The 15,564-nt window shown below is 28.2% G+C and overlaps 1 protein-coding gene across 1 annotated transcript; it reads right to left on the reverse strand.

Annotated features, from left to right (window-relative positions):
* Nucleotides 1-6,132: 6,132 nt before the first annotated feature.
* On the reverse strand, nt 6,133-14,495 carry LOC108780424 (facilitated trehalose transporter Tret1). The gene is made up of 5 exons (XM_018548127.1): nt 14,256-14,495; nt 12,245-12,424; nt 9,844-10,040; nt 7,329-7,635; nt 6,133-6,836 (listed from the first exon to the last, which is right to left on the reverse strand). The coding sequence occupies exons 1-5, from the start codon at nt 14,332-14,334 to the stop codon at nt 6,211-6,213; spliced, it is 1,389 nt and encodes a 462-aa protein (XP_018403629.1). The 5' UTR covers nt 14,335-14,495; the 3' UTR covers nt 6,133-6,210.
* Nucleotides 14,496-15,564: the final 1,069 nt, after the last annotated feature.

Consider the following 15,564-nt stretch of genomic DNA (forward strand, 5'->3'; position numbering starts at 1 on the left):
CTTTTATTTATCTAATTATAGGTTAGAATATCTTTATGATTATAAACAATAAAATAGCATCGTTGATTACATTAGATGTCTCTTTATTTTTCACATGGATTAAAGTTGTAAATCTGTCTCTGTCCTCCGTCAGAACAATTTTTTTTCTAAAAAAAAAAAAAAGAATATAAACATAGACTAAATCTTAAGGAGACCAATCTCATCATATGATAAACGAGGATGTAAAGGAATCGAGCGACCTCAAGTATGGTAGGATCGAATCAATATGGCTTCCCATATCACTGAATTTAAATAAATCATTGGCAATCAAAGTTGTTTTGCAAATACATGGGTGCGTTTAGCAGTACGCAACGGTTGTGCAACCGTTTTATAATTGTTTGCTGAACGGTTCTAAATGCACTCAACGTCTCAACATGATTACTCAGCGGTTGCCATGATTTCCAGCGAATTAAGGCCCATATTCATAGTCAGATCTTAAAGCTACTTTAACGTTATCTTTAGATGCTCTACGAATTATTTTATTGACTACTGAGCATCTAAAGATAAATTTTAAGGAGTCTTAAGTATATAAGGTCTGACTATGAATACGGGCCTTAGTCATTGAGACAGTTAATTAGAAATGAGTTCCCGATTTACACATAAAGTGCTTAATGTTTAATTTTATCCTTCTTTATTATTTGTTGAACAAGGATAAATGATGTATCATGCACTTCTTGTGTAACTTGGAACGCACCCTAGGTGATAAGTCTATTTTTTTTATTCCTGTGCACGTCCAACTCTTTATCGGATTATATCGCTTTTATCAAATATCAAACCTATGGCACTTTAAGTTCCATGAGTCTATACAAGTTATATTAATTCAGTCACAGAAAACAGATCTGTTAATACACATTAATAATTGAAACAAAAAGTATGTATTTTGATATCATTATTACTTAGCCAATTTTAGATACGTGTGTGTTATCCATTTCTACCAATATAGATTAACTTTATTTTTGGTTTAATTTATTGTTTATCTCTTTAATTTTTAGAACTCGAGAAAGATAAAAAAGAAATCAAGCCGAAATTAAGATTAATTTATAGCGTTTTCGGCCCGATCGGTTTGCACCAACTTGGATTAGAAAATACTTTGCTATTAGTGAATTTTACATGCTCTACAAATAGAAGAGCACAAAACGTCATTAATTCTACCCAGGTTAGTGCAAACCTGGTCAGGCCAAAACGCCATTAGTTTGGCAGAAATAGAGCATAACTTATTTATATGTATTTCAACTATTCTTTCTTATGTTTTCTAACTGCAATAATATGCTTTCTGACTTGAAATAAAGCAATACAAGAACAGTTAGATTTATTGAAAGGAACAAGAAGGATTAATAAATTATAAAGTATACAATTAAAGCTGAATTATAAAATGTAAAAATAAAGCTTTTTTTCTCTATGAAGAAGAATTTAATTTTGAATCATATATCTTCAAGCATTTTTATCAATGTTAATAAATTTATTTTTTTTTAATCAAGGACATGGCTGATGAACAAGAGACATTGAGCTCAAAGGCAAAGCTTTCACAATTACAGTGTCCATTTACTTGGGAAATATTGGATGACATGATAAAACATTCCTTAATATGTCAGAAGCAAGATGATGAAAATGATCAAATAAATGATGAAAATGATCAAACAGATGATGATAAAACAGACCCTTTAGAACAGTTACTAAAATCTTTGTTCAAATGTTACAAAGCTTTGTTAAGTGCAGATGTTGATGAAACAACAAAAAGGATCGAAAAAGCTGGAGAGATTTTAATGCAGCTTCAACAAAAGTAAAATATACAGTACTTATTTATTTATATTTATAAATTTCTTAATCAATATTATTGTATGATTACAGGATAGAATTTTCTCATATAATGAGAGTAATTGAACATGTTTTTTATTCTACAAAATGCTTTGTCTTATATGATGCTAATGATATAGATGAACTAGAAGAGATATTGCAAAATATCATCGATTCTAAAGACTTCAATGATATAGAATTGGGTGCGTTGTATGGCTGTCAAAGTGTTGTGTGGTCATGCCTAAATGATTTTGGTATGGACAAAGCAGTTGATTTTGCTACAAAAGCAGTGGAAAGACATCAAAATTGTGCATTATGGCATTTTATTTTGGCAAAGAATCTTAGACGTCAGAGACGTTTAATAAATGTTTCATCTGTCGTATCAGATATGGAAAAGACACATTTTGAAATAGCATTTGCTATGTCCAAGAATAACACATTTGGAATATATTATTTGCAAATGCGTCTTGAATGTTTTTACAAATTTAGTAGAGATAGAAGTTTTATGATGAAGAAAGCTGCTAATGAAAGGGAAGTAATAAACATAGCCAAACAGATTTTAAAAACAAAACCAACTAATTATAAAGTGTTGTTAAAACTAGCTCTTATATTTCTACGTACATCTTCAGATGAGAGACTATTAGCAAAAGATTGTCTTGATGCTATATACAAAATAGCGCCAAATTGTTCTACATGTATGCATTATTTCGCAATGTTATACGAGCAAAGTGGAGATTATAAAGTTAGTGTAATAATAGAATTATTTAATATAGTATTATTTAGAAGATATAATAAACCTAATTAAATTCTACATTTTGTGAAAGAATTCTAATAATAAATAAATAAATACGAGTTATATGCAATATAGATATATCAAAAACTGCAAGATATTTTTATATTTAATTTCTTTTTATTGAAAAAATTATTTTTTTTATTAACTTTTTCTATTTTTATGCATGTTACGTTTTATATTTATCTGTAAATATCACAGTTTAATGTTTTTAATATCGTATCTTTTTAAATTATATATATTGCATTTTGAAGGAAGCCTTAAAGTACTATAAAAAGGCTGCTGAACGTAATAACTTGGTGGCAGAACTTTCTTATATACAGTATGGTTGGGAAGTAGGAGAATTGGAACCACTACCACACTTATTGCGAATGTTAAAGAAATATAAACAAACCATTAAGGAACGACAAATAGCTATATTTCTAGCTATTGCTATAACTTATTATTCTCTGCATAAAGATATGCAAAATGCAGCAGAATATTTTTTAAAAGCACTTGCTGTTAATTCATCGAGCAACAAATTCAAGGTATTTAGGTATAGAGATCGAAACGTAGATATTAATATTTCATAGTAAATATTATATATATTTCAATCTCTCTTTATATTTATTTATATTACTATCTGAGTTATAACTTTTGATCCCTAAACTACAAATGAATAACTTTGGACTGATGAAATACTATTAAAGACGGCCGACTTTGAATAAATTTTCGTGACTATCAATGGGGTTCTGAGGGTCCGAAAATAATTAAAAAACGATAACATTATCAATAATTGATACAGATTTGAGATTTTTAATATAAATATTATAAATGTATAAATATGGTTGTATTGCTAATTAAACTCAGATAATAACATTAAAATTAGTTTTAAATAAAAATGAAATTATTAAATTTGAAATTTTATCAATTTCATACTCTTAATCACTTAAATTTTAACATAAACGTGAACGGCCGTCTTTAATAAATGATATCTTGTCGGTGATATTGCTAATATTGGCGGTACACTGTAATTTTCAAGCTTTCTAACTATGGGGTGCGTTTTATTTGTCGCTCGTTAGTATTATTCATCCCTGTTTAATATTTGAAATCAAAACGAAATAATTCCATGAACATTGGGAGCGTCTAGTGAAACACATCCTTGGAAAGTACTTAATGAAAAATGCTTTATTGTGTAGTAATTATTTATGAGCTTGCAAACTTAATAACAAACAATGAACTTTTTTTATTAGAAATTAATTAATTAATCCTTTCTTTAAATTTTTTAGATATTTTATAAATTCCTCGACTTTAATACCCAGAGTATTTCAATTTTTTTAAACGATTATTTTTGTCCTCTTCTGGAGAAAGAAAATTCAAAGACGTATAACAAAATGTCTAAAGAAATAAAAAAATTCTTGAATGTGCAGAGCGTAGTGGAAGAATTATGTGCCTTATCTATAGACATTAAAGAAAAACACTCTGATTAAATATCAACTAAAATTGATTAAATACCAACAAAATATATTATAAGTTATTATTTTTAATATATTATTATTATATATTTAAAAATATTAATCATTAGTTATTATTTTAAATATATTAATTCTATATTTTAATATCAATTATAACTATTTGTTCAATAGAATAAGGCAGGGCTATTCTGTCAGTTTCAACTTTAAAATAATATGAAAATTTACGATAGCAAACAATATCACTTTGCAGTGACGTGCTAGTAATTACACATTATTCGATCACGATTGCTTCTTAAAAGCATAAGCACAACTTTGAACTTGTTCTGTTCAGAAACATAAACATTATTGCGAGAAATGGATGAAGAAGTCCCTGCTCTATCCTATTAATTCGGATTATTGTTTTAAGTCTTAAGCCGTACGAAATTGGCTAGTTACAATCAAATATGAGGAAAATAATTGCTATGATTCGCCCATTTCTTATGGCTTAAGGCTTAAAAACTTATTGTGTAGATTCGGATTTATGAAGAAATTAATAATGACAAAATTTTTATGACATTTATAATAAGTTAAAGCATGTAAACCTTAAAATAAATATATTATTTAATATATTATTATTATAGTATTTACTATAATACTTTTATATATAAAGTTATATGATAAAATGATATTATAATCAATTTTTAACAAAAAACAAATATGTAACTTTTTTTATTGTAATAATAATTTAAGTTAATTGTGTTAAATTACAGACTTTTTTATATATGTATAATATGTATGTTATGTATTATATTTAATAAATATTAAATATTAATAACGAAAAATTATCTTAAAAGATACTATATATTATTATATTATAGTATTTAAATATAAAAATGTAATTTATTTTACAATTATCTTTTTAATTTGTTTATACGATTAAATAAAATACAAAATAATTCATACTTCCAATATACCTATATTTAGATAACTTACAATACAATTAAAGTTCCTACAGTACGAGATATTGCAGCAACATTACAGTGATATTTACGCGTGATGGTACGCAATATTACAAAAATTGCAGCAATATTGCCGCAATATTGAAATTTAAATATTACAATATATTATAAATATTGTGAAATATTATAATTTTAATACAATGTAGGAAATATTGTAATAAGTGTTACTGCAATATTGTAATTCAAGAAGTAAGTACGCGACTCTACCACGAGATAGACGCATTTCTCGTAAGAAGCAGTTCAGGAGATTTACGCAAAACGAGTTTATTGGAGAGTTTTTGAGAGATTCTCAAATTCTTTCGGGTGTTTTTTCTAGGTCTCCAAATATTTTTGATCATAACTTTATTGTATGTATTTTGGAATGTAATGCTAAGCAATAATATTTTTTTAATTAATAAAATTGGATTAATAATTGAAATATTGCATAATATTGCAGTAATATTTTATTTTAACATATACAGGATTATTGCAACATGTGTTTTGTGAAATATTCAATTCGACCTATCTAATAAAAACTAAAGTACCTATAATAATTGCGAATTATTATCATTCTTATAAAAATGTGACATTACCGTTACTGTTATAAGAGGAAAAAGGTAAAAAGTCTCCAACTCTGATCAATATTTAATGTAATTTTATTTTAATTAAGATTAATTTATGATATAACTTTGTTTATGTATATATTTTAATAATTACTAATTTATTTTAAATTAACAGAAAAAAATTATCCAATATATATCTATGTATTCGGAATTTTATACAATGACTGCTATTCAATTTTTAACTTATGACGCTATAACTAATTTATAAATTATGAACATCCAATACTTTCTCAGATTTTGAAGACACTATCAATTTTATACCATATTTTATATTAATTTATTTTCATTGAGAATGATTCGATCGGAGTCGAAACGTTTGTTGTACATCTAAAGGTGCGTTCCACTTGACGCTCGCAACGCTCATGAAATCATTTCATCCTTGTTGTTTATTAAATGTTAAACAAGGACAAATAACGCTCGCAAGCGTTGTGAGCGCCAAGTGGAACGCACCCGAATATGTATATCTAAGATAGATTATTAAACATCAACCTTGTGAGGCTCGTAGCCCTCTTTTGTTTATTTATTACGTTGTTTTATTTTTTAATGGATCGTTGAATTTCTAGTAAGCTTTTGCCTGTCGTTTCGGGGATCAAATACCGCACATAGGGCACCGCTCCAAATACGAAAAGTCCAAAACTCCAAAAGACGATTGTTTGTCCGACTAAATTAACAAAAGGTTGGTAACTCTTGACAACTATGAAGGAAAACAGAGCATTGCTCGAAAAAATGCAAAGAGATGCTAGATTCTTAAGATTTGCTGGGAACATTTCACCTACAAGAGTACTAGGCACCGTGGTTAGACCACAAGACACGAATAGATTAAAGGATAGCAATGATGTAATTGGCAACCATGTCAGTTTTTCAGGATCAAAATTCAAAGAAAGGAAATAGAAGTGAAGACCAAGAGCAATGAATGAAACGGTGACGCCGATGCAGGAAAGTATTAGCAGATTCTTCCGACCAAATCTATCTACCAATAAGATGGTGATAGAGCCAGCAACAACTGTAGCGAAACACATTGCCATTACTACGATCGATGGAGTGACGTTCACCTTGGTACTGGTGACGATGATCTCTGCGTAGGCGTTTATTGTGCTGAACGAGCTTGCTTGGACGAAGACTTGCAAGCCGAACATGATAAAAAAGTTCTTCAAGTTTGCTGAAACAAAAGAAGATTATTTTTAAATGTATTTAAAATTTATTTAATTTTACTATTTGCTACATAACATCACATATACATAGAACCTGTATATATCTTTTTGTAGTTTTTCCACGTTAATATATTTGATGTTTATGTTTTTATCATATAGATATATGCATGTATAAATAATATAAATAGTACTTATTTTATATTAATAATAAATTATAAACAAAATGTATGCATTATTGCATCATTTAATACTGATTTAAATTTAAAATATTTGAAATAAAAATTTTTCATAATTGTAAGTTTTCGGTAAATCAAGTAATACACATAAAAAATTATAAATTTTTTCTAGTAAAGATTTCTTGAATTTAAGTTTTAACATGTGTGTTTTGTAATTTTGCTCTTTAAAAAAAAACTCATGTTTATGTTAAAAACTTTAAAGTTAAAAAACAATTTATGCTGAAGACACGATCAAAGATATAATTTACTTTGCTTTCGGGATACCTGGTAACAGGAAGTCTTTGAATTTTGTTAAAATACTAGTGTTGGCGCCGTCAACGAAGTCCTGAAGCTCCTGTATTTCGGCCTTAACATCAGCCTCTCGTCGGAACCACTTAAGAGATGCCTCAGCTTCGTCGATATTGCTGTGAAGAGCATAATGATAGGGTGACTCAGGTATTAGGCTGAAGAGGACCATGAAGAGGATATTTGGTACGAGGCTCACATAACTGAACATCTCCATGGACAGGTAAGGGCCCATCGTATTGCCCAAGAACATACCCAACGACGCTGCATTCACATTCAAGGATATCTGAAAGTGCGATCACGTATTATATGATGACAAGGTTTTGCAATATTGTTCAGCAAACTTGCAAACTCTGGATTATTGATAAAAATATTTAATTAATCTTTACCTATACAGATCCGAAAAACATTTTCAATTTATACATATAACATATATTGATAATAGATATTTTAGACCTGATATTTCTTTTTTGTTGCATCTTCTACAAATTTGAATAAATTTATTTAGTTAATTAATATTTTTTATTAAAAATGTCGAATTGTACAGAATCTAAATCTATAAAAAAAATTATATAAAAATGTTTCGATAATAATATTAAAAGGTGTGATTTAAAAAATATATAATAGCAAGTGCTTCGCAGAAAAGTTTAAAAACAGCGTTTTGTTCTAAAAAAATTATATCTACGAAAAATAATCGAAAAATAAAAATAAGTATCGTTTTAAAAAGATTAACTCGTAAACATTAAATAAAATATGACAATTTGCTTTATCAAAAAATATAATTATTCAAATTATTTCAATGAATAAAATGGAGCTATTTTGAGATATACTTACATACTGATGAATGTACGGAAGAGTAACAAAGGGTGCTTTCCATTTGATGACACAAGTCGACACAAGTATCGTTCTATCTTTGTCAATCTCTAAATCTCAAGAAAGATAGAACGATATTTGTGTCGACTTGTGTCATCAAATGGAAAGCACCCAAAGTTAGTTATTACTACTTTTTAACTAAATTTTAGGTTGATGCAAAAATAATGTCGCGATTTTTTTCGATTTGGTTCAAATGACGACCTATTGATTGATTAAAAACTCTTTAATTGATCTAATTTCTTTCGAGTAGTTTTAATGGATCTGCTATAGATTTTCGGACAATATAATTATACAATTACAGAGTTTTTCACCAAGAGGTTTTATTTTAAATTAATAAAAAAACGAATAAGTTTTTGAAAACATTGGGATACTTATATTTATTCTAATTCAAAGTACAGATGGTGCGATTAAACGTGAAACCAGAGAGAAACCTGAAAGCGGCCATGGCGACCTTCTTCCTGTAATGCTTTACACTAGCGGCACCAACGTCCATTTTTGAACTGCGGGATACGTCACAGTTACGAGAGCAAGCGAGACAGCGAGACTCTCTGTCTCGCTTGTTTTCGTGGTACGTAGTTCCCGCAGCTCGAAAATGGACGTTGGTGCCGCTAGTGTAAAGCATTACAGGAAAAAGGTCGCCATGGCCGATATCAGGTTTCTCTCTGAGAAGAAGAAGAAGAACCCAAAGCCCGCGAAAATAGCGAGCCCGCTCGGACTCGGACACCGGATTCCTTACGCCGTCACGCAACAAGAGGATGCGAGTCAGGACGAACGAACGAGTCATCCAAATTTGCGGTACAAACAAGTAAGATACAGTACTCAATTTAAGTCGGCAATACTTTCAAAAAAAGCGAAATGCGTCAGCCGCGACCGTTTCTCCAGAACTCCATATAGTTTTTATTCGACAACCGTCAAATATAACAACTCCATCTAAAACAGGTATAAAAATCTGCGAAATTTAAAACAAAACCTCTTTAATGGAAGACCCTGTATATATTTTGAGATTTTTAGTATAAAAGATATGTAAAAAGAATCATGTAAAAATAAGAGCTTTATATATGGAAGGATTCCGTTAACTATATAGATCATTAAGTATGAAATGTCTGATTTTCGTATTACTACTAATAGCCGTAACTTCATTAAAAATGAACAAAAATTAAATTAAAACGATAATTTAATTTTTAAAATTAAAAATCTCTATTTTCACAAGGTCGTTATATTTTTTGAGTTTAGTAATTCTTATGTGTATATAGAAAACTGTGAGCAAGATAAAATAAAATCAAAACTTTTCTTATAAAATTATATTTTTAATTAAGATTTTTTGTCGCAGCTGATCTGGTTGTGGGAGCCAATCAAAAGAAGAAGAAAAATAAAGTTTTACTGAGTTATCTTAGATTAAATAAAAGAAGCATTTTGAATTTAATTACTTATTACTCTTTAATTATAATTCCTTAAAAAAATCATCGTAATGCAATTAAAAAAACGGATTGTTAAAGTTGAAATTTTGCTTTATCAAGTGGTATAATATATAACTGTCAAATTTTTTTTTAAAACTGTAAACATTTCGTATTAATATAATATGAAAAATGGACATCTCATACTTAATGACCTAATAAATTACCAGAGAGCCTCGGATAGCTGGATTGGCAATCTCGCCGAGATACAAAGATATCGCGGGCCACATAATGCCCGATCCGACTCCGGAGCAGAATCTGGAAAGGTACAGCCACATGACCGATGTGGCGCAAATGTTGAGAATCCAACTAGAGAGTAACGGCAAACTCGATAATAGCAGCACCTTCTTTAGCCCGGTGTACTCTGAAGGATTGTGTCGTGGCACGTATTAGAGACATGTCATCCTGAGAACAAGATTACCACAACTCAGAACAGAACGACTCTTGATCTCTTTAAATATGAGATACATCGTCTTCGTTTTATTTCGTTTATACATACGTCACGCAGACAAATCATTTTGTATGATTGAGAAAAGGAGGATGCTTCTTTAGAGACTGAGAAGTATATATAGAAATATATAAATAAATATATTATAAATATCTCAAGAAAATATAGAAAAGGGGACAACAGTAAAAATTTAACTATTTCAAAAAAATTAAAATCTATAAGCATGAAATTGACAAGATACAGTATAATAGAAAGATTAATCCTGGATAAAACCCGAGTGCAATATCTCCTTATAATTTTCCTGTCATGTTGTATTTTGTCAACTCATCATATTGCTTTTGTGATTCAGCATAACCTGATTATATTAAATAAGTATAAAAGCTCTCTTACTTTCTACACATAATGCAATATTAATTGAACTAAAATGTCTTTTCTTTGCATTACATGAGAAAAGAGTTATTTTCATATTGTTATTTCTCCATCAATGTATACTCTCTGTACGTATGCACTTGCAAGCAGAGCATCTGTTTAACATCCTTTTAAATTCTCTCCGTCACATATTTCTTCTCACTCTAATTCAACCACACGGATGATTACGCAAAATGTTATCTTCGTGATTAGTGAACTTTAATAGATATTAATTTAAAAAGTATTATAGTTTTGATATTTTCATATCAAGATTTTTTACTTAAAATTATTTCAAGAATACGTTCTTATGAGGAAATGCAGTAGAAACAAAATATTCTGTATACTATAAGATTTTTAGTAAATATTGGGATTATTATTGGAGAATATAGTTTAAGATGTATATAAGATATAAAATATTTAAATTGCTAACGAAGAAGAGAATAGAATTGCAGAAAAATAAATTACAATATTATAAGTACTTATAAGAATACCAGCTGTTCGCGTGAACATAAAAAATGTTATCAAAGATATTAATAAAAAGCGTGGACAGAATATTTCTATTTATTCTATTTAATCAAGAATAAAAAAAAATAAATAATAAGAATCTATTGCATAAATTTAAAAACAAAAAAAAATTAAAATAACGATAAATTAACAGTTGAATTAACCGTGAATTATTATTACTGTGTAAAAATGTAACAATATTATACCATTATAATATTTATAGTTACAGACTTAAAAAGGAATGATTGTTACCAAAAAGTAATGGCAATGATGTTACAAAAATAACGCGTTACTTCCCAACTCTTGGAGGGTATAAAAATTCGTACATCCAAGATTTCAAATGTTTCAACGATCAGTGTGATATGTGATTCTAAACATTTTCAGTTCGTATTCTCTTAATATTTCATTTCTTATTGTTAAAATTTAATGATTTACTTTTTTTTTCGACTATTGCTGAGTCGTGGTTAACTTGTTCTTAGATCGCGAATTGTTGCTCATATTTATGTTAGATGGGAGAAAATTTAACGGTAAATGGTTGATAAATCGAGAAAAATTTGCTAATCAAAAGAAAAAGGAACAGAGAATTGAATTTGTGTTTCTCTTTTATTATTATATATATATATTATATATATTAATTTAATAATTTTTTAAATTTAAAATAGGAAGAGGATTAAATATTTTTAAATATTGGACTAGGTATTTAAAAATGTTGCTGTCACATATTTTCCGCTTTGCCTTTTCCTTCCGCTTTATCTTCCCTTCCCCTATAGGGATGTTTGATAATTCTCACAATAGAAACATAGTTAATCTATGTTGGGGTACATGCATATAATAAAAAGAATTTAAACAATGAATTTGGAGAAAATTTATCTCGATAAATCTTTTTAAATTTATGCTGTATCTTAAGAAAAGGCCTGGTTTACAGAATTAAGAAAATTTTTTTCATAAAACGACGGTACGCGACTTTTCGAGAATGTATTTCTAAAATTCTAAATCGAAATTCGAAGTTTTTTGGTAGATTTTTTAATTTAATTGCATTCTTCAATAGTAGTATGACAACATGCAAAAAGTTTTAAAATGATAAAAACATTACTATTTAAAAAAAAAAAAATACAAATATCACTTTTTTTCGGACCCCTAAACCAGGATTCCTTCTTAAGAAGATGAATATGCGTGTTTCTCTAGCAAAATATTATAGCGATTCTTACCTTGGAAAAATGCGCCAATAAATGCCCCAATTACACGTCCAAGACTTAAAAGAGATGCCACCCAAGATGCCTCGATATCGGTTAGTTTCAAGGGAATATCTGCTTCCGCTGATGTTAATTGTGCTAAATACGGGGAAGCCCAACCGTTGGCCAGACCAGTAACGATGGTTACTAGAGTCACTATAGGATACAATGAGATATCTGATATATAGAAAATGTTTCAGTTAGCGTTGAAAAAATAAACAACATTTTTTTTAAGGAAAAAAGATTTTTTCACGTTTTTCTTCGAGAGTTAACAGTTTTGAACTAGAAAATCATTTTACTTTTGATTAACACTATATATATGTATATATTATACGCTGTACATTTTTTAGAGTAAGATTTTACTCCCAAAGAGTAGTTCCGCCAGTTCGGCAGAAGTGAAGTTTTTATTGTTAGAGAGTGACGAGAACTACTCCAAGCGAGAGTCAATTTTCTACTTTTGCAAAGAGTGAAATTTCACTCTCTGAAAAAAGAGACTGAAGGTAATTGAATGTTTAAGTTTTGCCCCCTACATCCAATTTTGACGAAATTAGGTTTATTCGAAGATTCACGTGTTTTTGCACGAAACAATCGAATCTGGCAAAAAATGTCGCTCTGTTTCGCGAAACGAGATATAAACGATTTATTAAGATCATATATGTGAATATTTACACAATAAATAAGAGAGTTTATTATTGTTTATTATTCAATATCCTCTTTTTCATAAATAATATTACACACACACACACACACGAACGCACGCATGTACCAATATTGAGTATTAATTAAATTTCTAGTTATAGCAACAAAAAATTGTACGAACGTAAATATTATATAATACGTTACATATAATCATAACTTAATATAGCTCACATTAAGATATATATACATATATTTTTTGTATACACTTTTTTACGTTAACATATCATGTATTATATTTTATATTATACATGCATAGTCAGTATTCTCGAGTCCCAATTTATGGATGTTGCACGGATTTGTGTAACATCCATTTTCTCTGTTGCTCTCTGCTACTATTTTATCGACAGTGTTAAAAAATGGATGTAGCCATGCAGTATCCAAACCGAAATGTATGGGCGCTAGTGTACGGGTGATTCCGACGGTAACACGAAAACGACGGCATAATATATACATATATATGTATAAAAAAAACCATATAATTTTTGTGTACTACATTCGAAAAATTTATATAATATATGGGGGGGGGGGAATAAATAATTGATATATTTATATAATGTATTTATATTAGGTGTACAACTTTGCTCCCGCCGTTTTTACAGGTATAAATTTATATATTATCTAATAACAATAAAATAAAATTTGGTTACTTTGCACAATTCTGCATTGATATGTTATATCCTATTACCTATACAAATAAAATGTCCGATTTTATTAAACCTTCCCCAGGTGATTCGAAAACTAAGCCCAAGTAGAAATATTTCAAACGTTATATGATCTGAACAAAGATAAATAATAATATAACTATAATAAATTCAAAATTTTATTATTATTAATAAATTATATTATACAAATATTTATTATATTAGGTGTACAACTTTGCTCCCGCCGTTTTTACAGGTATAAATATTATTATTTATCTTTGTTCAGATCATATAACGTATGAAATATTTCTACTTGGGCTTAGTTTTCGAATCACCTGGGGAAGGTATAATAAAATCGGACATTGTATAATAGGATATAACATATCAATGCAGAATTGTGCAAAGTAACCAAATTTTATTTTATTGTTATTAGATAATTATTTACTGTTATTAGATAATAGCTTTTATGTAGTGAAAGGCGAAACAAAAAATGCAATATTTAATAACGTCACTATCTAATTAATTAATTTGACGCAGGACATTCAGCTATATGCTTTATTCTTCATTATTAAAATTATTTTATCTATTATATGCTCACGTAGTTTTATATATAATCAAAATATTTTACTGACTAATTGTATACTTACTTGCAAAAGCGGTCAGCCATTGTGGCCAAACAATCATTTTCCTGTTATCGGGAATCTCTGGATCCTTGGCGCAAGACATTTTTTTCTCAAAATGTGCAGATTGTAAGGTGCATATTATGGTCCAGAGATAGAATTGGACTGACCTATACGAGTTCGAGATCTTGGCTTCCAAACGAGGAAGAAATGAAATAAGTGCATTTACATTTCGATAAGAATACGACTTATTTATAACACCTCACGTGTCATGTGATTTGATAATACAAGTGTAAATTCCATTTTGATGAAACGTATGTATGCACTGGTAGTGATTTATAAAAAATGAATGTCAGTGCCGATTTATCATTATATACAGATTCGAATATTTAAAACTTGAGGTTTTCTGAAAGAAAATCGTAGACATTTTGTTTCAAAGATCTTAATTTAGAAAATTTCAAGTTCGAAGATGTCAATAGTCTAAGTCAGTTTTCATTCGAAGCGCTGAGAAAGCAGAGAGAATTGAAGAAACTTCTAAAAAAAATTACAAATTCAAAGCATCGAAAATTTTAAATTTTAAGTTTGCCATAAACTTTAATATAATTTTTTCAAGAATTAGAATTCTTCAAATCTTTAAAATATAAAAGTGTTAGAATTTAAAATACTTTTGGATTTTTAATAAAACTCTAAAAATATTGTAATAAAGATATAATTATAAATATTTGAATATTAATTATTATATTAAATTTGAACGTTAAGTATTTTAATTTAAGAATTCGTACAGAAAATAAACTTTTAATAATTGTTTTAAAAGTATAATTAATGTTAATAAAAATAATTATTACGAGTATATTAAAAATATTATATATGTACATATAACAAATCTATTATTTAAAGCATTTCTTATGTTATTATTTATATAATAGTATAACAATAAAATGTAAAATAATACAATGTAGTTTAAAGGCTCATATGAATAAAATGAATAAAATAAGATTAATTGCCGTTAAGAGCCAACATAAGTTAAAATGTATGTATATTTAATTTGATAAAATACAATAAACGTTTCGACCCTATATTCGGGTTCTTATCAATATCGATGATATATTAAGATAGTAGTCACAAAATTAAAATGTTGTTTCAGATGTCAATTCCTTTTCATTTATATGTAAGTTTAACTGTAAAATATTTTTAAAAAACAAAGTTTATATACTGTTAATGGTCTAACACATTTAGTAATATTAAATAAAATTCACATGATTATCCAGAATTGATAACAACATAAAATTGAAAAGTTTCATTAAACTGCTCAGTATACTAAAACAATCAAAACAAA

This window comes from Cyphomyrmex costatus, unplaced genomic scaffold, assembly GCF_001594065.2.
Source record: "Cyphomyrmex costatus isolate MS0001 unplaced genomic scaffold, Ccosl1.0 scaffold70, whole genome shotgun sequence".
NCBI lineage: Eukaryota > Metazoa > Arthropoda > Insecta > Hymenoptera > Formicidae > Cyphomyrmex > Cyphomyrmex costatus.